Source organism: Tauraco erythrolophus, chromosome 4, assembly GCF_009769465.1.
Source record: "Tauraco erythrolophus isolate bTauEry1 chromosome 4, bTauEry1.pri, whole genome shotgun sequence".
Lineage (NCBI taxonomy): Eukaryota > Metazoa > Chordata > Aves > Musophagiformes > Musophagidae > Tauraco > Tauraco erythrolophus.
The window spans coordinates 1,552,211-1,578,260 of record NC_141468.1 but is presented as its reverse complement, the minus strand read 5'-3'; the positions used below and the strand labels follow the sequence as shown (position 1 = coordinate 1,578,260).

Here is a 26,050-nt window from a genome sequence, read left to right as displayed (position 1 = left end):
TGTTTACCCCCCCCCCCCAACTTTGAAGCCCCCACAGGAAGGAAAGAGTGAGCAAAACTGCTCGGCTCTAAGAGCAGTGGGCACACGGAGACATGGGGCTGCTGGGTCAATCCCCTCCTCCTTCCCAGCCAACAGTGCTGAAGGATTTAGGGGAAGGAGCTCCTTTTCCACGCGCAGTAGGTCGGTGTGGCCTTTGAGAAGGCTCACGTTGGCATTGAGCGCTGAAGCAGCTCTTGAGAGGAGGCACGAGGCCAGGGAGAACTTCCCCAGCCACCGCTCCGTGCCTCGCTCCGGCAGCAGCCTTAAAACAGGAAGGTGTTTCCCGGGACCAGCACGGTGGGGTGAGGAAGTGCCAAAAGCCCCTAAGGGCAGGAGGGAGGAAGGAACGGGGCAGCCACAGGCAGGTTTGGTGCTTCATAACCAAGCTGTGGTGAGATCCGGTTCCTCCTCAGCAGCAGCGTGGCACAACTGGGGCTGAAGGGCACAGGTTTGGGCAACCTGGTGTAATGGAGGGTGTCCCTGCCCATGGCAGGGGGGTTGGAACTGGATGGTCTCTGAGGTCCCTTCCAACCCAACCCCTTCCATGATTCTATGAGTCTAAGGGAAGGATGAACCCTTTACCAACATCCCTACCTGGCAAACGGCAGCCGAGCACAGGAGGAAGCGCTTCCAAAGCATTTTCTCTTTGTTTTTTTTTTTTTTTTGGCTGGCACTTGGCATCCCCACATGTAAACACAAGCCCTGCTCCTCGCCATGCACCTGCCACCAGCCAGCAGGATTGCTTCAGGCAGCAGGACCCGAGCCCAGGGATGAATATGGCTCGCTCCGGAGAGAAGGATCTGTATTCCCTGCAGAGGAGCTGGAAGAGCAACAATTACTTACTCCAGCTTCATGCACGTGCTGCTTCTGGATGTGGGCACGAGGTAGGGGCTGCAGGGAGGGAGGAGGCCTGTGCCCACCCACAGCCCGAGCTGCAGCCGCAGCTTTTCCCCTGCTCCACGCAGCCCTGAGAGCAGCCAGGGGCTGGGAACCCGGCCGAGGAAGCCTGAGCCTGTTTTCCAGTGGGAAACACCCACATTCCAACCCTGGCGAGCAGAGATCCAAGGGATCCCGGGAAAGAGATGCTGCTCGTCCAACTGAAGTGAATCAGACCAGAGCCCAGGACTGGTTTCCAGAATTTGGCTTTACTTGGCAGTACAGAATCATTTGGAGCCTTCAGGAGCCACGAGAAGCACAGGCTCTGTCATACCGATACCGCAGTGCCGTTTGGTCCGTCCGAGAAGCCACCAGGGGACAGAAAATACTCCCACATCTTGCCTGCTCTGTAATTTTGTTCTCTCAATTTTATTAAGATTAAAACACAAAGGGGCCTTAGGCACAGCTGTGGCCCAACCGCTGTAAACAGTTTGAGAAGCTTAAGTGGAGGTTACGTTCTGTGCCCAGAACTAAGCCAACATTTGCTGCTACAATAGGTGTGGGCTTTGTCCGTAACACAACTTGCCACAGAGTTAGATTGATGGGAAGAGACTTTAGGGATGCTGTCCACAATAATGGAGTGCTCAGGTTCTGTTTGTCCTTGGTATCGGGTTGGAGTGACAACCGTCACGGCTACGAGCTCACCAGAAGCACATAATTGTGAAGGATGGTGACAAATGGTTAAAAAGACAAAAGGTAAGACACGGCTGTCAATGAGTTATTTCAAATCTGCACCAACATCTACGTCTGCAAAACAAACAAACAAACAAAAAAAACCCAAAAAGGTTCAGTCTGCCTTTCGCTGACGAGGTTAGTCACGAAATCAGTCAGTAATTTGCCAGATTCTGGACAGCAGCCCTACTAGAATGGAATAATTAACACATGATATCCGGAAGGGAACATGAGCAGTGCAGCACTCTTCCGTCTCTCAGAGATGGGATTACAAAAGCAGGCCTGACAATATTGAGTTTCATACAGTGTTCATTAAGTTCCTTATATATTCATATTAGCCCATTTAAATTTCTCCTAATTAGAGGTTCTCATTACTGCTGCTCCTCCTCCCCGTAGATATCATTCTTCTTGCGTTTCATCTCTTCGAAGTCGAACTCTGATCCCATCATCCTCTTGTAAATATCTTTGATGTTGTCGCACGTCGTCTCGAAGTGAGTGGTGGCGTCGTAGGTGCGAGAGATGAAGATCTGGGAGGAGAAGCAGCAGTTGAGCGGCGAGCCCCTCGCCTCGCGCCCGCCAGCGCCAGCCCGGCGCCCACTCACCTGGCTCTCCGTTCCCAAGTCGGTCGGTGCAAACAGGTCACTGATGCTAACGAACCTGGAAGGAGAGGGAAAAAAAAAAAGGGAAAAAGCTTCTGAAGAAGGGTATGAAAAGCATCGCTGAGCACCAGGATGGGTGCAAAACCAGCTGAATTAAAGGGTGTTGCTCTGCTCAGCGCGTAAGCGGTCCTGGCGCGGAGGAAATTCAGAGTTTTGACACCTCCACGCAGGTAAATGGCTGTCAGAGCCCCTCTGCCTTCGTGCCTCGGAGAGGTGAGGAGGGGGAGAGGGGGCTGCTGGAGGGCTTACTTCTGCTCAATGGGCTCCAAGAGGTCCAAGGCCGGCTTGATTTCCTTCTCCGGGTCGGCGGTTTCCACAGTGGTGCTGGCGATGGCGATGTACTTGCCCTGCGCTGCCACGTTGTGCGCGGAGGAGATCATGCAGACGTAGATATCTGGGGAAGCGCGTCACAGCGGCAGGTCAGCGCCCGCCAGAGAAGCCAGCAGCCCGGGCCGGGCCTGCCTCGTCCCAAAAGCCACCTCTCCAGCTGGCACAGCCCTTCCTGTTCCCCTGACACCCCTTGTCTTGTTTCAAACCACCCTTAACGAGCTCAGGGCAGTCCTTGCCCTGCAGCCCTGCGGGATTTCAGTCTCCTGGCTCAGGGGCCTGGACAAGAGCAGCCCTGTGACATCTCCAAAATTCAGCTTCCTGCAGCTGCGACAGCTCCTGAAAGCCAGCGAGGTCCCCAGGGCCAGCGCACCCCTCTGTTCAAGGGCGAGGACGCATCTCCCCTCCTACACTCAGCCCTTGTCCCCCTCTCCCAGAGCACCCCTGTGCTCCTCACCCACTTCTCCCAGGTTGGGGCACTTCCTGCAGTGGGTTCCTCACATGGTTTTTCCGACCACAGGCACCCCGGCTTCTCTCTTCTCTCTCTTCACCCACCGCTGCTCTAAGCTAAGGCACAGCCTCGCTGGGGCCTAACGGACTTCTGGACAGGGCACGAAGTCTGCCACAGGAGCAGCACTAAGTGCATTTCCCAGTTTGATTCCCATCCCACTGGACTACTGGAGCACAAGTGTTTGGTTCAAGGCCAGTCTCCAGCCGAGGGCCGAGAGACCTGCGCACACCCCGGCAGCCCCCGCTTTCCACGCACCTGATTTTCGGTTGACCTGGTTCTGTGGAATGATGATCTGGCACGAGTTGGCATCGTTTGTGTTCTTGATGGGGTGGCTCAAGATGCAGATTACCCGAATCACTTGGCCGACCTTCGTTACGCGATCCGAGACGTAGCTGGGGTCGCAGATGAGCTGTTTGCAGCGCGCGACCTGCAGAGACAGACGGCCCTTGAGTGACCACCGTGCAAAAGTGAGTGACCACCATGCAAAAGTCAGTACCCAGAGCCCAGGAACCAGCTGATTTTGAGGAAAACCGGGAGCGGTTTGAGGTGGCTGCTCCTTCACCAGGTTCTTATTTCGCTGCCGGCAGCACGCTTCAGCTTCGACAAGCCAAGTCTCAGTGTGTTCCTCTTAAAAAGACTACACAGAGCTACATGGTCAATCACACCTTCCCCTTCACTCAGCACGTGGTTAAGCTCTAACCACTACAGAGTCCAGTCCTTCCAGTCTAGGACCGTAATTTGCTGTGGTCAAGGCTGAAGCAAACAAAAATTGACCAGTTCGCATTAGAACTCTCTACAGTAACAGTTTAATACAGGACCAATTTAAAGCCCCCAGCACTTGGGCACATCAGTCTGTAGCATGGATTATCGCCTCCACGGCTCACCAGGACACATCATCCCCTCCCCAGAAGGGACGTGTCACCCTACCAGTGTGCTGCGACGCTCCCGTTCCAGTTGGGAGCACGTTTATAGCTCCCAAGCAGCTCGCAGCGCTCTCGCCAGCTTTATATAGAATCACGGAATGGTTTGGGTGGGAAGGGACCTCAAAGATCAGCCAGTTCCAAGCCCCCTGCCATGGGCAGGGACACCCTCCACTACACCAGGTTGCCCAAAGCCCCATCCAACCTGGCCTTGAACACTTCCGGGGATGGGGCAGCGACAGCTTCTCTGGGAAACCTGTGCCAGTGCCTCAGCACCCTCAGAGGGAAGAATTTCTTCCTTATATCCAATCTAAATCTCCCCTCTTCCAGTTTAAAGCCATTGCCCCTTGTCCTATCGCTACACGCCCTTGTCCAAAGCCCCTCTCCAGCCTTCCTGTAGGCCCTTTAGGTACTGGAAAGCTGCAATAAGATCACCCCGGAGCCTCTCTCCTCGCCAGGTTGAGAAGCTGCAGAAAGGCTGCGTGTCAGCTGTCTGAGCAGCTAATACTTAATGTCAAGGGCAGAGCTGGTTCCATACCCAGGTTAGACACAAGCAAGCAGGTTCCTTTCCAGTTTAGCCAGCCTGATTTATGCAGAAGACAACCTTGCCACCCCAGGGAGACATCACTCCAGCTCCTGGAGCAGGTAGAGTACTGTACTCCCCATCATGAAAACACCAACGTGAGTTGGAATGGGGAAGAACAGCACCGGCCAAGCAGTTTTGGCCTTAGGACTTGGATGAATCCTAGAATCATGGAATGGTTTGGGTTGGAAGGGACCTCAAAGATCATCTAGTTCCAACTCCCCTGCCATGGGCAGGGACACCCTCCACTACACCAGGTTGCCCAAAGCCTCATCCAACCCGGCCTTCAACACAAGGTTTTTCTGCTGCCCTTGTTCAGATCGATGACTGCCAGCCTCAATGTGAGGAGTCAAGACGTGGAGTGGGAGGAAGGAAAGAATGCAAAGGTACCGTACCTCCCCTTCCGACTTCACACCGACCACTTTGCCGTTTTCTATCACGATCTCCTCAATGGGCTTGTTCAGCATGTAGGTGCCTCCATAAATAGCACTTAGCCTGCAAGAGCAAAGCTACTTCAGCATGTTCCACACGTGCGGTTGGGATTTTTAACAGCCCTTCCAAGCCCTTGTTTCTGTTCCACTGGGACAAACCACACATTGGACTGAAATCAGTTCAAAACAGGCTGCCTGAACACCTCGATGCTGTTCTTTCTGCAAGGCACCAGCTGGTATTTGGAGTAAATTACTGGTGTGAGCACATCCGGCTAGAAAGAATCAGCTTGGTGCAACCCAGACAGCCCTGCAGTGTCAGAGCTGCAGGCTACACCAGGCAGGCAAATCCCACTTCTTGGATAGCCAAGATGCTACAAACAGGACCTCTGAGCAACTCCAGAGCACCATGGCTAACAGGAAAAGCTCGGCAAGAAGCGAATCTCACGTGGAGGAATCGCTCCTTCATTAGGACAGTGAGAGAACCAGTAACGACCGCAGCATTTGTGTGCGGCATCACGTTCTGGAAGCTTAAGCACTGACTTCACACATCTGCTCCCCCACCAGGGTTGAGAAAAAACAGGAGTCCAAAAGCCAGTTCTCACCTTGCAAATCCCTGGGGCAGCTCTCCGAGGCCATAGAGGGGATAAAGGTAGGGGCTTTTACCGTATCTAGCCAGCGACTCACTGTAGAGCTTAATCCTGTTGATTGTTTCTTGGCATGGTTGATCTAGATAGCTGGAGTGGGCAGTTACGTGATTTGCACCGTTTCACAAACCAAGATTTACAGCAGAACACACTCAGAGAGCAAAACATTTCATTCCTCTGACGTTTCCTTCCCGACCCTCCAGCTGCTCCTGGCAAGTGTTTCCCTGGAAGTTCCCTTTTAGAAGCACTTTGCTTCACAAGGTCAGGAAGGAGATGCTTCACTAACCCCAGGAACCCACAAACTTTGAATACTCCATCAGCAGAGGACCCAGTACTTTAAGATTCCCCAGCACTTGGGGACCTAAGGACCTTACATGACATCCCACCCAGCACCCCGGCCGATCCTGGGGCGCGACCGAGCCCACACTTACTCGTCAGTCCTGTAGAGCGCGAGGGCATGGCCCGTGAAGTCTATGACATCCTGCCCCAGGTCAAACTTCTTATACACGTCGCGCATGGTGGTCTTCTTGGGATCGACGCCTTCGAAAGTCCGGGGGTCGTTCTCGTCAAAGTTGGCAACGTAGACTAGGAACTTCCTGAAGCGGCGTTTCTCGAACAAGCCCATTAAGCCTAAACCCAAGGGGTTCTGTCAGAACGTACACAGCTACTACAGGTAGTAGTGGTTTTCTCATTGCCACAGAGTATCACAAGTGGGTAAGAACTGAGAAGCGTTTCAAACATCACTCCGTAAGGTGGGGTTGGGCCTCGAGGGCTAACCAAGGCTCTCCGTTCGAGCAGGAGAAACACAAACATCCGCACTGGCAGCTGTCCTGGTGTACCGGACACCAAGAGGTGGTACAGCCAGCTTTTCTCACGGCGTGGCTGGAGGCTGAGCTTCTCCACACTGCTTCCAGCCGGGGGAAAGCTCGGAGAGCAGTCGCCATGTGGCCCGGCGTGAAGCCAGGTGTGAGCTTCCCTAAGCAGAGACCTGCGTTTGGTATCTACCAGACATAGAGTCATCAAGTGTGGTGACCTCCATCAGAGCAAGTGCTGCTGGGCTCTCCTGCAGCCTCGCCAAGGAACAAGCAAGTGCTGCCGGGCTCAAAACTTCAAACACAAGATTGGACAAGGCACCATTTGTGCAGTTACATTTTCCACAAATCGGAGAAGCGAGACCGGACTTGCTGAAACAGGAAGGTAGAGACAGCACCAAAGGCACCTCCTACTTCTGTCTCTGAAGAGACCACTTAGGAGCCAGCAACGAGGCCAAACGGAAGGAACGCCTGATTACTTCACACCAAACAGGAATATCTGCCACGAGGAAGGCTCCAACGCACAGACGAGCACATACTGGGAGCCTTCTTTGCAGGAGTCACTTTATCACAAGACTTTTCAGAGACATTACTAAACACACCCTGCATCTGAAGCTAATGGACTTCCTCGGGCAGCTCCTAATGAATTTCACTACATTATTATGAATGATGAGTAGTTTTATCTGAAGAGTTGGAATTTAAGGAGACAACAATTAAGGTTTTAGCTAGGAGCCACACGTCGGAATCGGTCATTCCAATTTGCCTGCTGACCAACACATTTTTCACACACACAATTCCATCCAACAAGGACTCAACCTTAAATATTTATGGCAGAGCTGGGAGCAAAAGCCCCAAACGTAACCTCTCGAGGAAGTAAAACACTGCCAAATTCTCACCAGATGAGCCAGAGAAGAGGCAGCTTGACCAGCTCCATTTGAAAGCTCCGGAAAAGAGTAACTCAAGGCTCAGGGAGCTCAAGCCTCTCACTGCAAGCGTGTTTGATGTCAAACGAGATGCAGAAGAATCCTGTGCTAAGCAGAGCTTGTTACTGAGATGGAGTCTACACACTGCACCATGTGAGGAGCATCAAGATTCCCTTCCTACATGGGCACAGAGTGTCCTGAGCTGTGGACAGCAGACACCTTTGTTTAGAGACGGTAACCTCAGGAGGAAACAAAGTAAGGTGTAACTACTCACTGGATGCCAAGGCTTCTGCCTCAGTGGAAGGAACTTTGTAGATCTTTCCTCCCTTGTAGACGAAGCTCCCCTCAATCACCTTGAAGTCTAAGTAGCGAGTGACTTCTGTGTAGAGCAGCATCTTCACCAACTGACCTGGAAAGGAGGTTTGGCACAAGTCAACCAGTTGGTCTGCAGCCAGAAGCCAAGAGGATGACGGTGCTTCTCCCAAGGCAGACAGTTCTTCCAACACAGCAAACCCTTCAACGTGTTCAACCCACGCAGCTCTTACACCTTTGTGTAACAGACAGGGCGTGGCAGATACTCACTAGTGCAATTATTCGGCAGTTTTAAGGCTTTCTTACAGGCTATTAACAGCTTCCTTGTCATTACTGAAGCTTCCAGCAGTCCTTGGAGGAAAAGCCATTCTGCAGCACATTAATCCACTGCAGAACGCTGCTGCTCTTTGCTCCTTGTAGTTCATTCACACGCAACATGACAAACAAGGTCATGTCTTTGGACCACGGCAGCTCCTCATCCTCACTGTTCAGATCTAGCACAGCCTGCATATTAGTTGTCCAGCCAATTTACCACAAATTAGTCCCTGGCTCACACGCAGCTAGTGCCAACATATGCCCACTTACCTGTCCCCACCCACTTGTCACATTCCCAGAGGGATGCTGTCCCTCAGAAACACCCAACAGCATTCCTGTGCAAGCTGGGAGTAAGCTGAGACTGGAGTAACCAAACGTGGACTGGAATCAAATCAAGTCTTCCAGGGCAGTAGCCTTGAGTGAGACTGGCACTAAAAAGGTATTTATTCCCTCACACTTTAGGGACAAGAGATTCCAGTCACCAGTGGTTGGTATTTGGCAAAATGAGTTGTCCCTGAACTGGTTTGCATTGATAACCACTTCACCACTAGTGGATTTGGTCCAGAAAACCCGTCCCAGTACTGGAGCACACTGATTAAACAATCAGGATTTGTAGCATCAGTAAGGGATGACAGAGTCTGCAAGCCACAAAACAGGAACAAAGGGGATTAACAGTCACCATGGAATCAACCGTTTCTTCCTGAGCCATGGAAGAGTAACAACGCCCAAATTCATGGCATTAACTCTGGCCAGAAACACAAACTCTTTAGAGAGGATACGGGAAAACAGCCATTCCAACCTTCCAGACATACCAAGGCCGCCCGCTCCAAGCGGGAGCCATCTTCTGAGCCCGAGAGGCCCACAGAGCAGAAGCTGTGGCGCTCCTGGTGTGAGCTCCAAGGAGCTTTCCGCAGCTCTCCGATTTATGTTCCACCAAACTCCCAGGGAGCTCACCGAAGGGCTGGTTATTCCATCACGGCACTAAACACCAACCCAGGCAGATCTGGGAGCTCAGTGTCGCTTACCGTTAGCCATAAGGAATTTCGGAATTAGGTCCACGTTCCAGTCTCTTCCTCGCCCCATAGATTCTGGTGGAGTTCCCGGTAGATTAAACCTTTTGTAGAGCTTCGGAGAGAATACAAAACTTGTTACAGCAGAGGAAATATCTACGGGTGTAACTGCTCCCACACGTACACACACTTTCCACCCCCACATCTCCCCAGCTGAACACAAGCTCTTCACAGCAAACTTCTGGCCAGTGTTTTGCTCTGAATTCGACTTTTGATGCAATGCACAAAGCACATCCAGTAAATTCTTACAATAAGAATCAGGCAGCATTATTACGCTCGTCCACTCTTTCTTCCTCCAAGGCTTAAAGCTTGGGAATTCGCGGCCTGCTGAACCGAAATACTGTTTAACATAGCTAATCTGATCAAAATTCCTACTTCAGAAGAGGGCAGGCTTAGAATCATGGAATCATCTGGTTGGAAGAGACCCTCAAGATCGAGTCCAACCGTTCGCCCTGCACTGTCAGGGTCCCTAAACCATGTTCCTCGAAACCAAATCCACACGGTTTTGAAACACCTCCAGGGATGGGGACTCCACCATCTCCCTGGGCAGCCTGTTCCAATGCTTCACAACCCTCTCTAGAAACAAATTCTTCCTGATATCTGACCTAAATTGCCCCTGGCATAACTTGAGGCCATTTCCTCTCGTCCTGTCATTCATAATGTGGGAGAAGAGACCAACCCCCATCTCCCTACAACTTCCTTTCAGGTAATTGTAGAGAGCAATTGATTCTTCGGGTAATTGTAGAGGGCCTGGCTTCTCCAGGCACTTAAATCATATTCCCTGATATAAGTATTTAACCCAGTTGAACAGTGAGGAGAGCAGCGATTCCCTGACATCTGATTGACCAGCCACACTCACAGCTTTAGGGACTATGCCATCCCAGGGTGCAAACAGCCCCGAGGTGGCACCTATCCAGCTGGAAGCGCTCGCAGACCAAGCGTAACGTCAAGGCACGGAGCGCACACAGCGTTTGTGAGGCCGACGTTCACCCGCAAGCACGGCCGTGACAATTTCACAAAGAGTTTTCATGTCTAACTGTCCAGCATTCACCTCCAAACGGTTGCTCTAATGCTGCGTGCTCCAGTCTGGCTGGGAATTACACAAAACAAGTGCTATCTACTAAGTATAAACACACACACTGGTTTCTCCCCCACTCTTATCTGGTGTGGAAGTGCCATAAAACATTCTCACTCAAAAGAAACCCTTGGAAGCAATCACTTCGAATCCACCCCCGGGATAGCTCAAAATCAAGCCCCCTTTATGCACCTGGGGAGGACACAATGGCAGGAGTCAGCCTCCGTACTTACATCCTCCAGAGGTGTAATGGATGCGCTTTCCCCTCCGTAGTAAGAGTTCCGATCCATGTGAAGGACTTTCTTTCCGTTCACTGACATGATCCCGGAGAGGATGCATTCCTGCAGAGAGAGGAAGGATGGACGCAAGGGACACGTTAGCTGCATTTGAGCCTCCTTCTGGTTTTCCCAAGGATGCTCTCTCAAAGAGCTGTGTGCCTGGATTTGAAGGTACTCGTGCCGTCCTCTGAACACAAACACACCAGTTGCCTCACCCCAGAATGACGCCACACATGCGGCAAGACTTCTATTTGAGACAGGCTGAGCCACCACAAGGTTTGCTGTCTGCTCTGGGCAAGCCAACCAAGACGTTTTAGCTACACAACCACCTCCTACCAGGGCTCCCCTGCAGAAGTTTCTGGGGAGTTTATGCACTTGGGCCAGATTAGGAAAATCTGTACTCCTAAACCACCAGCTACTAGTTTAAGGATGTCCGTAGAGAGGCAGCACCCTCATTCATGGGTGACAGCAGGGACAGGAAATCTTACCTGGACTTCAGTTAGTCTCCTCAAAATCTGTCCTTCATATTTGCCACCCTGGGACACGCACAAGCTACTCTTAGAGGGTAGAGGAAGCATAAAAAAAAAAAAATTAAATTGGCAGCCTGGTGTAGTGGAGGGTTTCCCTGCCCATGACAGGGGGACTGGAACTAGGTCATTTTGAGGTCCCTTCCAACCCAAACCGTTCTATGATTTTATGATAATTAAGCCATTTGGGAACTGTCATCTCAGTGGACACTTTACTATCCTTGCTATGTGCCCGCTGAGATTAAAACCACCAAGATTACACTGAGCAGCAGCTCAGCTGCTACGTCTGAAGGCAACACCAAAAGGCTGAGACTAATCTTGGAGGGACACGACTTGTAGGTCGCAGAGCCAGCTAAGCACTCGCACGGCTCAATCCCCATTAAACCACAACTTTGTGACCAACCCAGTCACCAGCTCTGGCATTCTCAAGCCAAAGGGCTTCACAAAAACTTGAATACTTGTGTGTTTAGGATTGCTGCTCGTGGAGGTTTTACTGATCTTTCCTGCTCTGTCTCAACTCTCTCCAAACGCAGAATTACATCTGCAATTGAGTTCTCCTTCATTGTCAGCATGACCTAATTCGCAGGGTCTGGCCACATCCTCATTCAGCCTGTAAAACCCCACATCCAGGTGCTGAGAGATGCCACTGCTGCACATCTGCTCACCCAGGCGCAGAGAAGCCATTCATTCAAGAGAACCAGCAGCCTTCCTGGCAAAGATCTGCCTCTCCATGAGATCCTTGGTGTTGACTCCACACGCCTCTCACCTCGTGGAGCACTCAGGACTCTTCTCGTGGGTCATTTCATCCCCGCTGTGCTGTGTAGAAGGCTTATTTCAACCTATGTGATGGTGACGCTGGCCAACACAGGTATGGGTTAACGCATTCATAGAATCACAGAATGGTTTGGGTTGGAAGGGACCTCAAAGATCATCCAGTTCCAACCCCCTGCCATGGGCAGGGACACCCTCCACTACACCAGGTTGCTCAAAGCCTCATCCAACCTGGCCTTGAACACTTCCAAGGATGGGGCAGCCACAACTTCTCTGGGAAACCTGTGCCAGTGCCTCAGCACCCTCAGAGGGAAGAATTTCTTCCCTATATCCAATGGAAATCTCCCCTCTTTCAGTTTAAAGCCATTGCCCCGTGTCCTGTCACTACATGCCCTTGTCAAAAGCCCCTCTCCAGCTTTCCTGTAGGCCCCCTTTAAGTACTGGAAGGCTGCTGTAAGATCACCCCGGAGCCTTCTCTTCTCCAGGCTGAACAGCCCCAACTCTCTCAGCCTGTCTCCACAGCAGAGGTGCTCCAGCCCTCGGATCATCTCCGTGGCCTCCTCTGGACTCACTCCAGCAGCTCCATGTCCTTCTTGTGTTGGGGACCCCAGAACTGAACACAGTATTCCAGGGGGGGTCTCACAAGAGCAGAGCAGAGGGGCAGAATCTCCCCCTCACCCTGCTGCCCACGCTGCTTTGGGTGCGGCCCAGGACACGGTTGGCTTTCTGGGCTTCCAGTGCTCATTGCCAGCACTCAGCCACACCACAGTTACAACGCAAAAAGACTCTCACCATGTATCGTTTATGTGTCTCACAAATCCTAACTCCGGTAAATCCTCGGAGTAATGGAGCTTTTAAAACCAGCTTCACCAGCCAAAGACCAAGCCAGGGTCAAGGCAGCTTGCAGGAAGGGTATTTTATCCTCAAGTCTCAACATCTGTAGGTGTGTGGATGGTTGGCACGGATCGGTGGCATGAGGACTTGCTGTTCTCATGCTTCCCGGTGGCAATGGGCAAATCTTCTCTGCTGGGAGAGCAAGGCACTGCTAGGCAGCCTGTTACCCACCAGGATACCACGGTAATTCAGCCACGGCCCCAGAGAGCAAAGTCAGAGCTGCCTGCCTGGTGCACAGCAAGAAGGGGCTGCTCCGAGTTTCATCCCTGAAGCTGTGGGTGATCTCAAGGCTTTGGTCATCACGTGGATGGTGAAAAGAATTAGCCACACTACTTCCCACAAAACCTCTCTATGATCCATCAGCTGCTCCTTCCAGTGCCACACCATCCTCCACAGGCTCCAGACCCCTCATGTCCTACAAGGTCCCTCCACTTTTTCCAGACAGGCTGAAGCAATCAGAGACCCTTAGAGCAGACACAGCTGCACCAAGCCCTGTGCTGAGACACTACTCGAGAGCACCGTGAGCCCTACAAAGCTGAGGAACTGCACAACTGAAAGTACAAGTGGCTTTTATGGCGTCAATTCAAACGTCAAAGATTTACCACAAGCAACATGGGACTATCACACCGAGATCATCACCACTGGCCAGCATGATCTCCTCAATTAAACCAAATTTCAGAGCTCTACACAAGAGCTCTGGTTAGCCTCTTTGCTCTGATCTGTGGTTTTATTCCCCCTGGAACATCTTCCAAAACCCTGGCTCACCAGCTCTGCCAGACAGTGGTACAGGACTGCCAACATCCAGGATATTCCAAGGAAGCCAACCAGGATTTCCAAACAAAGTAAGTATCAACTGGACGGATGAAGTTACAGTAAAAGCTGCAGAAGCTACATTCTTCGGTCCAGATGTCAGCTGACTTCCTTCCTCCATTTAATGAAACTTCAAAGTGTTTCTTCTGTCTTCTCAGAACAGCTCACCCATCACTTCCCAGTGAGCGTGTATCTTCAACAGGTTGCCAGCATCCCTCTAGAATGAACCTGGGTACCCACAGAAGATGTAAGAGGTCTTAAGTACCTTCTCAATCTTACTTCATACCCATCAAACACCGATATGGGGACGGAGGGGGAGGTACGATGACACTATTTTATCCAAGGCTCATTTAACAGGCTCCCGCAGAGCCCTGAAGCGTTGAAATCCCACGCTGGCCTTTCACCGTCGCTTCCCTGCGCAGCCGATGAGGCAACGGCACGGTCAGAAAACACACGGGACTCACAAAAGATTTGTCCTCCCAGCTCAGCAATTCCTTTCCACGGCTGAGCGCTGCCTGGCTGACCACTGGCTGCAGCCAGCCCTGGGCACGTTAGTCTGCGTCGAGGAACCACTTGCTGTGTCGTTATGTCGTGTGGGTCAGGAGCGAGGAAAACAAACAGCCTGTACTGGTAAGGGAAGGGCTGGAAACAGTTTGGACTGCAGATAAAAAAGGGGAAGTGCCAGAGTTCAATCTGTGGCTTTCTGCCTGCGTTATCAACGTCGGCGCCGTGCAAACGGGTCAAACTGAGCAGCTGCTGGCAGCAGAAAGGGCACCAAGACACAGCAGGGAAAGCTCCAGGTGTCCAGGGGGGTCGAACACAATCTTGGTGCAAATTCCAGTCACGCCGTGCTGCTATAATCCACCGCTTCGGCCAGTTCGGGTTACGATGGGCTCCGGGCTCCCGAGAGCTCACGCTGTGCTGCCCAGGGAATGACAGAGCAAGGCTGGCAGTGATGGATGTCGTTGGCAGCACCTCTCGGCCGCTTCAAATGGCCGGAGAGCACAGAACCAGGGAGTGATGTGCATCAGAAACACACAGACAGCACATTCCATACAAATCCGTGAAAAAAAAACAGAAATAAGGGGTAGCTTGGAAGCACTGGTGTTTCCATCCTTGCTTAAGACCACCATCTCCTCCATGGTGTGCATGAACTGGTCACGAACAGACCTTCTCCACGCAGAAGCCTTCAGGAATTGAGGGAAGCAAGTAGGTTTACATGGATTTTCTCCAAGTAGGGCAGCAGTTCAGAAAGGCTCAGACAGACGGACGGAAACTTGAGCCAGCATCGGTCCATCTAACAGCGCTGAGGGGAGGATTCTGCGCAAAACATTTAGCAAAATCCCTTCATTTTGGAGAACGGCTTCCGGCACAGCAAGAGCTCTCTTAGAAAGGGAGGACCGGGCCATGATGAGCAAGAATACTGCATTCAGCTCTGGGGTCCTCAACACAAGAAGGACATGGAGCTGCTGGAGCGGGTCCAGAGGAGGCCACAAAAATGACCCGAGGGCTGGAGCACCTCTGCTCTGGAGACAGGCTGAGAGAGTTGGGGCTGTTCAGCCTGGAGAAGAGAAGGCTCGGGGAGACCTTCCAGTACCTGAAGGGGCTACAAGAAAGCTGGAGAGGGGCTTTTGACAAGGGCGTGTAGTGACAGGACAAGGGGCAATGGCTTTAAACTGAAAGAGGGGAGATTTCCATTGGATCTAAGGAAGAAATTCTTCCCTCTGAGGGTGGTGAGGCACTGGCACAGGTTGCCCAGAGAAGCTGTGGCTGCCCAATCCTTGGAAGTGTTCAAGGCCAGGTTGGATGAGGCTTTGGGCAACCTGGTGTAGTGGAGGGTGTCCCTGCCCGTGGCAGGAGGGTTGGAACTGGCTGATCTTTGAGGTCTCTTCCCACCCAAACCATTCTATGATTCTATGAAGAAGTTCCACACAGCTTGTTGCCATCACCCAGGCTATTCCACCTCTGACATACGTTGGCCACGTCTACCACGCCAGAGACTCCAGCAAGCAAGACTCGAAGCACTGCTCAGTCGTACAAACTGCAAAAGCAACTACTCACTGAGTAACTTGCACCTGAGCAATCCCCTCAGCTACCAGGGGATGACACAAGGGACACTGACACGTGGTCCCTGCTGTCTCTTTGATGTTCTTCATTTAGGCTCTTTAAGCAACGAGGCCTGTGCCTATGCAATTAAATGTATCTCGAAGCAAAGAGTGTGGCCTCTCTGCTCCTACAGAAAGTGAATCCCTATCTTTGCGGGGGATTTATACAGCTTTCACACGGTGGGGCAGCTGGCAGGTAAGAAGCTTAGTTCAGCACACTGGTGCCTGCGATGAGTGGAAACCCAGCAGGAACACGGTGTTCGTCTACTGGGGCTAAACAGGACAGCTGAATTTTGCCCAACACTCATGCAAAATAACCCACGTCGTCTGGAGCACAGAAAGCAGATAACGAACACCTGTCGGAGGGCACAGCATCCCACTCCTGAATGTCCTGGCAAGCGAGTGCCGAATCCGCTCCGGACCAGAAAGGTGTCAATTCAGGCGAACTGAAAAGACAAGTCTGAAATTAAAAACACTAGGTGTTCTCCAGCCTGCTGATTACCGCACCAGATTAAAAACGGGTTTGTGCAGTAGGTCTGGAGAAAGATGCTGCCTAATCTGCAATGCAGGACGCACACAGCAAGCCTCAGCCAAGGATCAGAGAATCATGGAACGGTTTGGGTGGGAAGAGACCTCAGAGATCATCCAGTTCCAAGCCCCTTGCCATGGGCAGGGACACCCTCCACTACACCAGGTTGCTCAAAGCCCCATCCAACCTGGCCTTGAACACTTCCAAGGATGAGGCAGCCACAACTTCTCTGGGCAACCTGTTCCAGTGCCTCACCACCCTCAGAGGGAAGAATTTCTTCCTTAGATCCAATGGAAATCTCCCCTCTTTCAGTTTAAAGCCATTGCCCCTTGTCCTGTCACTACATGCCCTTGTAAAAAGCCCCTCTCCAGCTTTCCTGTAGGCCTCCTTTAAGTCCTGGAAGGCTGCAAGGATCTTAAAGCTATTAAGACTTAAGCAACCTGGAGAACCCATTCCCACCACCACCTCCAGGATATGGTAGCTGGAAGACCTATCAGCTCTTGTGCTAGGGCAGCCAGACCCACCACCACCAGCGCTTCGCAACAAATCCCTGCCGTGCAGTCAGCATGCACGGCCTGACACTCCAGCCCCACTCCACGCACGGAGGGCTCAGGTGGAACGCGGCACTCTCGGACATACACCGCAAAGCTAATCACACCTCGTGTAAGGTTGAGGCTGTCGCATCAGCAGAAATTCTGGATTAAAGATGCGCTGGGATTATTTGTCCTCATACTGCTAAGACGTATCTTTACAAGCTTGGCACTGCAGTGGAGGTCTCCCAATTTTAAAATATTTTAGTGCCAGTAATCACAGAATCATAGAATGGTTTGGGTTGGAAGGGACCTCAAAGATCATCCAGTTCCAACCCCCCTGCCATGGGTAGGGACACCCTCCACTACACCAGGCTGCCCAAAGCCTCATCTAACCTGGCCTTGAACACTTCCAGGGATGGGGCAATCTCAGTCCTAAAGCTGCCTGAGCTCTTTGTTACTGGTTGAAGAAGAGATCAGCACCTGAAATATCCATGTTGCACTTTCAGATCCATCAAAAATGGAATTTTGTGCACTTCCACAGCAGTGGCCCTGCAGACCCAACCAGAACGACCACCACAACGGATGGTTTTGTGTCTCTTTTACAAAGGCTCCAACAATTTATTTTTTTCTGTTTAAACCAAACTGAACTTTCACTTTGGAAAGAGAAAGATAAAACCCTCCAGATCAGCAGCCACTCGCTGCCTCTCCCAGACACGCTGGATTACAGCTATTTTATGGGCTTTGTACGAGTCTTAGCAATCAATACAACTGGTGACTCTCATGGGACAAGATGCAAACATAAATGGGCACAGCACTCGGGTATCTAGCAAACTGGTCTCCAGTTTAATCTCTTTCTGTGCAGGCAGCATCAAGAGGTGCAACTCAGGCTTTTCTGAGAGGAGACACAAACTCACTCAGCTACAACAGTTGCCTGGTGGGACTCCAACAGTACAGTTCATTTTTGCTTTAAGGAAAGGGTGGTTGAAAACATCATCTGAAGTTTCATGACAGTTCAAGGCTCTTGGGAAAAGGAAAGAAATAACTGAATGTGTTTATACAGCACGTTTTCCAGTTCCTTTTCCTCAGGAAGCCTGACTGTGCCAGCACTGGTACCAGACCAAGTCAGAAGAGCAACCTTCAAGCTTCCAGTCTGATGCCTCATCTGACTGGAGAGAGTCCTGTAGCGCAGCCTGAACCAGGCTCTGCTCCGACACCACCTGCCAGTCAAAATGGTCGAGTCCACTCCATGCATCTTAGGATCAGGAACGTCTCTGGCTGCACCAGGACCTCTGGTTTCCATTCACTTGCTTTTCCACCCAAGCTGCTCAAGTCGAGAGGAAGTCCATCCTACTCTAATTGGTATTTCAGCAGTAAAGGCTGCCCATCAGAAGCAAAACGAGCACTCCTGCACGCTCTCAGGCTCTGGAGTTCGGTCAGTGCACCTTAAAATACGGCCAAAATTTATTCCTTTTAACTCGACTGCTGATCATTAGCATTAGCTTGTCTTAAAAGTGATTTCACAAGAGGCCTTTTGTCAAATTTACATTGGCGTTTGTCAGTTTGAGATGAAGCGTGGTGCTTACCAACTTGATACCACTGCTCACTCTAAAGCATAAATTAACATTTTAATGGAGCTCAGATCTATCGGAGGCCCCTTCGCCAGAAGCTCATTATATTTCACCTCCCCAAAAGTCCGTTTCCCTGCTTTGGTAAGCCAGAGACAGGTTTTAGGACAGACTGCAGCTTTCCCTATCAAAGGGAAGAAGCTTTTGCCTTGTAAGTCATTCCTGCCACCTCAAAGGAAGAGCCTTTAGAGACGGGAATGAAAGCAACCAGGAAAGCTGGCTTTACCCTACGGCAGCAGCTGGGAAGACGCTCCCACACTCCGCACATTTTCTTTGTGCCACATCCTGGTTTTGTTACCATTATTCCCATACTCGAAACGAAGGGATGATAAACCAGCTCTGCCTTCAGCAGCTGTGCCCCCCAGTCCTGTGGCAGCAGACACGATGCCACTGTGGCAGCCCCGTCAATCACAGCCCCAAAGCCACAGTAGGAAGCACACATATTTCTATTTACAATTAGCATCAAGAGGGGAAGTGGGGGAAATCCCTCGCGGCCAACCCCAAAGATACCTCTTTGTCTAGCCACCTCTCCCCGTTAACAGGAGGAAACAAAAGCAGGAAAGGCTATTTAACAGCGAGAAAAAACCTCCTCTCCACCATATTGGATTTTCTTCCCCCCTTCTTCAAACAATGCCTCTTATTTGCAACCTGCCATCCAGCCTTCAGCCCCTACTAAACCCGCGACGGGAAAGCTAGTGTTGGTGCCAAGCATCTCCTCATCTCCTCAGAAGAAATTTCCACCAGCAAATCTCACGGGCAGCGGCACTGCCATTTTTATTTTTTTTTTTGCTTCTCAGCAGCCTGCAGCGCGGGCTGCATCCTCCACAATAGGACAAAGCCCCACCACGGCTCATCCCCCTCCCTCCACCGCACCCCCAAGTGCCATCAGCTGTCAGCTTTCCTCAGGGATGACCGAGACGAAGCGACAACGCAAGAGAGGATATTTTTTGGGGGGGGTGGGGGGGAGGGAATCAAGACAAATTTGACAGGCATGCAGGGCTCGCCTGCCTCCCCATCCCCCTCCTGCTGCAGTCAGGGCTGGATGGAGAGCCGAAGGCTGCAAAGGCGGAGCGGGGAGGGGAGGGAGGGGGGGGTGGGGGGGGGGGATAACACCAGGTCTGCCTCCACCCTAAGCCGGGCTCGGCTCCGAGGAGGGCAGGGCTCACTGGACCTGCAGCCCCCTCGGGTTTGGGGGTGGAAAAAAAAAATCAAGTAACAATTTAAAAAAAAATTATAACAATCAGGCAATAAATCCCCGTTAGCATTTTATTGTCCGTCGTCCCCCCGCCCTCCCTCCGCTAAACAACTGCATTTCCTGGGGCCTCCCCCAGGCAGCGCCGCGGACCGGGGGCCCCCCGGGAGCCGGGCCCGGCCCCCCGGAGCGCCGGGGGGGGAGCCCGGGCCGGGGTGGGGGGGAGGCAGAACCTGGCATCCCGACATGGGGGGTCTATTATAATCGTGTGAAAACCAGAAGCCAGCCCGGGGGTCTAGTTAGGGATGGGGAAGGAGCCAAGCTGGGGCGGGGGGGTAGTGATGGAGGTGCTGTGATAATTAGTAATTAGATGAGAGACGGGGGAAGGGACCGGGGGGGGAGGGCAGGGACCAGAACCCGCGCACCCCAAGGTAACATCGGGGGGGAGCGGGAACCCGGACACTCCAGCGGGGGTTGAGGGGGGGGGGGGGGGGGGGGGCGCCGGTGAGGTGACAGATGAGGAGAAAGACCGCAGAGTCTGAGCAGGGGGGGGGATAATCAGGGGAAATATCGGGGAACAGACCCCGGCACCCACGGGAGGGGGGCGGGAAGCAGACCCCCGGTGCCTGAGGCGGGGGGGGGGGGGGGGCGGGACGCAGACCTCAGGCGTCCTAACGCGGGGGGGGTGGTGGTGTGATAATCAGGTGATAGATGGGCAAAAGGACACCGGCACCCGCGGCGAGCGGCAGGGAGGGGACCGGACGTAGGCAGGACCCGGGCGCTGGCGGGGGGGGGGGGAATGAAGGAGGGGGGGGGGAATGAAGGAGGGGGGGGGGAATGAAGGAGGGGGGGGGGGGCGCGGCGGGGCCCGGCAGGGCGGCGGCCGCCCGCGGCAGGCCCGAGGCCCAGGCGGGCGGCGGCGGCAGCTCCTCCTCACCGTGAGGCCGGTGCCCAGCACGATCACGTCGTACTCCTCATTCATGGCGGCGCGGGGGAGGGCAGAGCGGGGTACGAGAGAGGGGGGGGCGTCTCTCAGGTCTCTCTCCGCCGGCCGGGGCTGAGGCGAGCGGGGCGCCGCGGGAGCGGAGAAAATGGAGCCGCCGCCGCCGCCGTGAGGAGACCGCGCCGGGAGGGGGCGGGGCCGCACCGCTCCCGCCCCCGCCCGCACGCCTGTCAATCACCGCCCCGCGCAGGCCGCCATTGGCTGGCCGCGCCGTCACTAAGGGGCGGGCACTGCGCCGGGCCGACGGCGCTGCCACCGTGGTGGGGGCGCGTCGCGCATGCGCGGCGCTGCGGCGCGCTTCCCCCCCCCCGCCCTCCCTCCGCGGGGTTGTGCAGCGCCGAGCACCGTCCAGGCGTCCTCAATGGGCGGGGGGGTGGCGGGGTGTGTGTGTCACACGTGTGCACCTGCTGCGGGTGCAAAGGGCGTGTGAGCGCCCGGTGGATGCGTGCACACGTGTGCAAAGGTTGTGAGTGTGCAACGGGTGGGCGCATGCACGTGCTGCAGGTGCATGGCGGCGCGTGTGGGTGTGCGGTGGCAAGAGGACACGAACGCAGGCACGGGTGTGAAACAGCTGCCTGCGTGCGTGCCCTAGATGCACGCCCATGCGATGGCCCCGTGTGTGCAACAGTTGCACACGTGTCAGTGCAACGGGCACGTGCGTGACTACGCAGTGGGTACGTGCACGCAACAGGCACGGGCTCGCGTGTGGCACGCACGCCTGCGCAATGTGGACCCGCGTGTGTGCAAAGGGTGTGTGGGTGTGCAGCGGGTACTTGCATGCCCGTGCAATGGGTGCATCCGTGTGCTGCGCGTGCAATGGGGGCTTGCACACGTGTGCAAGGGGCACGCACACGCTGGACGCTCCCCACGTGGCCAGGGTGGCTTTGACACCGGTCAGCCCTCCCAGGGCACCCCCGGGTGTCACTGGGTGCAGGGCAGAGCACCCGTGGGTGCCCTACTCGGTACCCACGCAGGAGGACCCACGCATGCCCCGATGGAGCCGGTGCTTTTTCACTCCATCCCCGGGACGGCAGGGTAGCGCAGCACTTTGTTAATTATCGTACCAACAAACGATGTTAATTATGACATATTTTGACTTCCCAAGCACCGGTTTCACTTCTCACACACAGCGCCGCTCCCATTTCCCCCTTTTCACCCCAAAAGAGGCGAGGAAGAGTTCCTGCTCTTGCTCGAGACCACGCTTGGCGCGGCAAAATTCCCCCATCCACAGCAAAGCCACGGCGCAACACCGAGGTGAGGGAACCAGCGCCTTTTCGAGAAGATTTGAGGTTTTGGGGTTTTTTTTTGGCATTTATGAGGGTTTTTTTAATCCTCGCCGTTACCCAGTCTCCACCACACACCCCTTCCTTGAAACGAGGCAGGAATTTCCCGGCCTCGTGGATCTGCATCCCGGGGATGGAAGCACTTATGGCAAAGCTGCTTACGTGCCTCGGGGTGGCCGGCGTGGATTAGGCACCCGCAGGGTTTAAGACATCTTAATTTGATCACACGGCTGCATTCCCAGTATTTACTGGGACGCAGAACGCGGAGGGCAGCGCGCCGGGGCCGGCGGAGAACTGGGTGACGGCTGAAACCCAGGCGTGGTGGCTGGAGCGGGGAGCGGAGCGGCTGCTTTTAAATGGCTGTAATATTTGGGAGAGCCCCGAGGTGCCACGGGTGAACGCTGCTCCACACGGGCACAGCCGGGCTCCGTATCTTGCACCAAGCTCCTTAAAATCTTCGTTTACAGGGTGCTGGTGGAGGCTCGGTGGTGCGGAGCGCTCAGTGGGAGAGCGCACAAGGAGAAAGCCACGCCGGTAGCAAGGTGGTGACATTATCCATCCAGGAACTGGGACAAACCTCTTTCCATGCCAGGTGATGCACAGTAACATGCACGAGCAGGTGGCAGCGTTGGGCCCTTCAGGCCATTTCTGGTGCCCAAGCAGCAGGCACAGGTTTTCCACCTCCTCTCCGACATCCGTGAGTGTCAGACAATGGGTGAGCTGCACGAGCCACCACAAATCCCCATCGGACAAGTCGGCGACACACAAGAAGCTTGGGGCGGGACAGATGGTCTTGCTGGTTTCTGCAGATTGGCTTGGAGGGCTCCAGATATGTCTGTAAGGAGGGATCTGCAGTAGAAACATTGAGAATGGCCTGGATGGAGGATGAAGAAGGACAAGAAGGACATGGAGCTGCTGGAGTGAGTCCAGAGGAGGCCATGAAGATGATCCAAGGGCTGGAGCACCTCTGCTCTGGAGACAGGCTGAGAGAGTTGGGGCTGTTCAGCCTGGAGAAGAGAAGGCTCCGGGGAGACCTTCCAGCAGCCTTCCAGTAGCTAAAGGGGCTACAGAAAAGCTGGAGAGGGGCTTTGGACAAGGGCGTGTAGTGACAGGACATGGGGCAATGGCTTTAAACTGAAAGAGGGGAGATTTAGATAGCATATAAGGAAGAAATTCTTCACTCTGAGGCTGGTGAGATACTGGCACAGGTTGCCCAGAGAAGCTGTGGCTGCCCCATCCCTGGAGGTGTTCAAGGCCAGGTTGGATGGGGCTTTGGGCAACCTGGTGTAGTGGAGGGTGTCCCTGCCCATGGCAGGGGGGTTGGAACTGGATGATCTTTGAGGTCCCTTCCAACCCAAACTGTTCTGTGATTCTATGATTCTATGAGCAGGAAGGTCTGGCTGTGGAAGCCGCAGAAGGCAGAAGGAGAGATGACAAAACTGTGACACACCAGTCAGCAGGTCCTCAAGCTCTCGGCTCATGTCTACCACCAACTAGTTGGAACATCGGGTTGAGAGACACCACCCAGAGAGTGGATCCTCGTAACTCACGGAGAAGAGGATGGAGGGAAAATCACCACCAGCTCCTAAGAGGTAAAAATGGGCACATCCAAAACCGATACACGGTCACCAACCTAAGAAAAGCCCAGGAGATGCGACGAGGATGCAATAGCTGCAGTCCCTCGTCCTCAGTGCCGCGGCAAGGAAACCCAGCCGGACCACCAGGGCACGCGTGTCTTGGTGCTTGTGAGTTTGGAGGGGGGGTGATGGTGAGACTGCCAGAGCAACATCGATTTTATTTACAACAAAACTGCCTTCCCTTCCAGGAAGGGCTCCCAGCAAGATGACAGCGTTGCAATATTACTTCATAGAATCATGGAATCGTCTGGTTGGAAGAGACTCTCAAGATCATCGAGTCCAATCGTTTACCCTGCACTGTCAGGGTCCCTAAACCATGTTCCTCAACACCAAATCCACACGGTTTTGAAACACCTCCAGGGGTGGGGACTCCACCACCTCCCTGGGCAGCCTGTTCCAATACTTCACAACCCTCTCTGTAAAGAAATTTTTCCTGATATCCAACCTAAATTTCCCCTGGTGCAACTTGAGGCCATTTCCTCTCGTCCTGTCATTCATAATGTGGGAGAAGAGACCAACCCCCATCTCCCTACAACTCCCTTTCAGGTAATTGTAGAGAGCAATAAGGTCCCCCCTGAGCCTCCTCTTCTCTAGACTGACCAGTCCCAGATCCCTCAGCCGTTCCTCATAGGACAAGTTCTCTAAACCCTTCACTAGTTTTGCTGTTCTTCTCTGAACCCGCTCCAGCACCTCAACGTCCTCCCTATCCAGATGCTTCTGCTCACCCTGACCGTATCTCAGTCACGAGTTGAAGGCATTAGGTCTTCTCCTCGCCACTGCAAGACCAGGAGTGGTGTTTGCAGGACCCCTGGCAAGCGCCAGTGCCGAGGGTGGAAGAGGTGGTGTAACAGGACAGCGCCAAAGTCGTGTGCCAGCTGCCGGGCTCGGCTCCAAGCTGCCTTGGGCACCGTGTGGCATGGAGCCCAGTTCCCGGGCTTCCTCCCCGGGGACCAGGTGCCCACACCGTCTCTCCACGCGAAACGTCTGCCAGGAATGTGACTGGGGTTCACACACACACACACACACACGCAGTCTAGCGCCTCCGAGCTCTTCCCAGCATTTTGCAGCATGCTCCCATGGACACGAAGGCGTCCTGACCCCTCGCTCCCACCCCGCAGCGTGTAAGCAACAGCGAAACCAGCAGGAAAGACAGCAAGGGCTGTTCCCCGGGCTAATTTTGCAGGCACACGGCTGAATCCATGTTCCTTTTCGCACGTCCTTGTGCAGACGATCAGGATAACAACAGCCACTCTGTTTCGGTGCATCTTCCCATTGCCTGAGGGGCAGATTTAAAGAAAGGCAACTAAAAGAAAAGGTAACTAAAAGACAGAGCTGGAGACGTGCCGTTACGTCTCACTTTTGGGCGGGAACACAGCGCCTGTGCTCTCCCCGTCCCGGGCAGACAGCCCCTCTGCTGCTGTCCGGAAGCCTTTGGAAATCATAGAATCACAGAATGGTTTGGGTTGGAAGGGACCTCAAAGATCAGCCAGTTCCAACCCCCTGCCATGGGCAGGGACACCCTCCACTACACCAGGTTGCTCAAAGCCTCGTCCAAGCTGGCCTTGAACACTGCCAGGGATGGGGCAGCCACAGCTTCTCTGGGCAACCTGTGCCAGTGCCTCACCACCTCCAGAGGGAAGAATTTCTTCCTTAGATCCAATCTAAATCTCCCCTCTTTCAGTTTAAAGCCATTGCCCCGTGTCCTGTCACTACACACCCCTGTCCAAAGTTCCTCTCCTGCTTTCCTGTAGCCCCTTTAGGTACTGGAAGGCTGCAATAAGATCACCCCGGAACCTTCTCCTCTCCAGGCTGAACAGCCCCAACTCTCTCAGCCTGTCTCCATAGCAGAGGTGCTCCAGCCCTCGGGTCATTTTTGTGGCCTCCTCTGGACCCGCTCCAGCAGCTCCATGTCCTTCTTGTGCTGGGGACCCCAGAGCTGAACGCAGTATTCCGGGAGGGTCTCAGGAGAGCAGAGCAGAGGGGCAGAATCTCCTCCCTTGACCTGTTGCCCACGCTGCTCTGGATGCAGCCCAGGACACGGTTGGCTTTCTGGGCTGCCAGCGCACAGTGCCAGCTCATGTTGAGCTTCTCATCAACCAGCACCCTCAAGTCCCTTTCCTCAGGGCTGCTCTCAATCCATTCTCCACTCAGCCTGTACTGGTGCTTGGGATTGCCCCGACCCACGTGCAGGACCTTGTTGAACTTCATGAGGTTCCCACAGGCCCACCTCACCTTCAAAAAGCATAAAGCACCTTCAAAATAATGCAAATTCCTTTTTGCGTTTTCAAGGTGTTTGGCATGGCCAGAGCAGCTGGAGACAGACGTTGGAAAACGTTCTCACTTGCTTTCTCCTAACAGCTTAGACACACAAACAATCTGAGCTCATTAGCAGGGATGTTAGGAGGAAATGGCTATTTCATGGTTTGCTAAAATCACAGAAAAGCAGGAATAAAGCAGTCCCTTGCATTTCCCAGGCTGCAGTATTGCTGTATGGAGGCCAGGGCTGGATTTATGGAAGGATTCATGATCTTTAGAGGAAAAAAGCCACTTCCTCGCCTGCCCAGGGACTGACACGGCTCCCACCACCCCGCCCCGCTGGTGCCTTACAGCATGACTTTGTTTTCCCTCCCTGCT

General features: G+C 53.6%; 1 protein-coding gene across 1 annotated transcript; it reads right to left on the bottom strand.

Moving 5' to 3' along the window:
- Positions 1-1,165: 1,165 nt before the first annotated feature.
- On the bottom strand, positions 1,166-20,556 carry GDI2 (GDP dissociation inhibitor 2). The gene is made up of 11 exons (XM_086610341.1): positions 20,431-20,556; positions 10,463-10,570; positions 9,110-9,209; positions 7,732-7,866; positions 6,154-6,352; positions 5,681-5,812; positions 5,043-5,142; positions 3,400-3,571; positions 2,556-2,700; positions 2,250-2,304; positions 1,166-2,174 (listed from the first exon to the last, which is right to left on the bottom strand). Exons 1-11 carry the CDS (start codon positions 20,473-20,475, stop codon positions 2,019-2,021), a joined length of 1,347 nt encoding a protein of 448 aa, XP_086466467.1. The 5' UTR covers positions 20,476-20,556; the 3' UTR covers positions 1,166-2,018.
- Between the last annotated feature and the right edge of the window lie 5,494 nt (positions 20,557-26,050).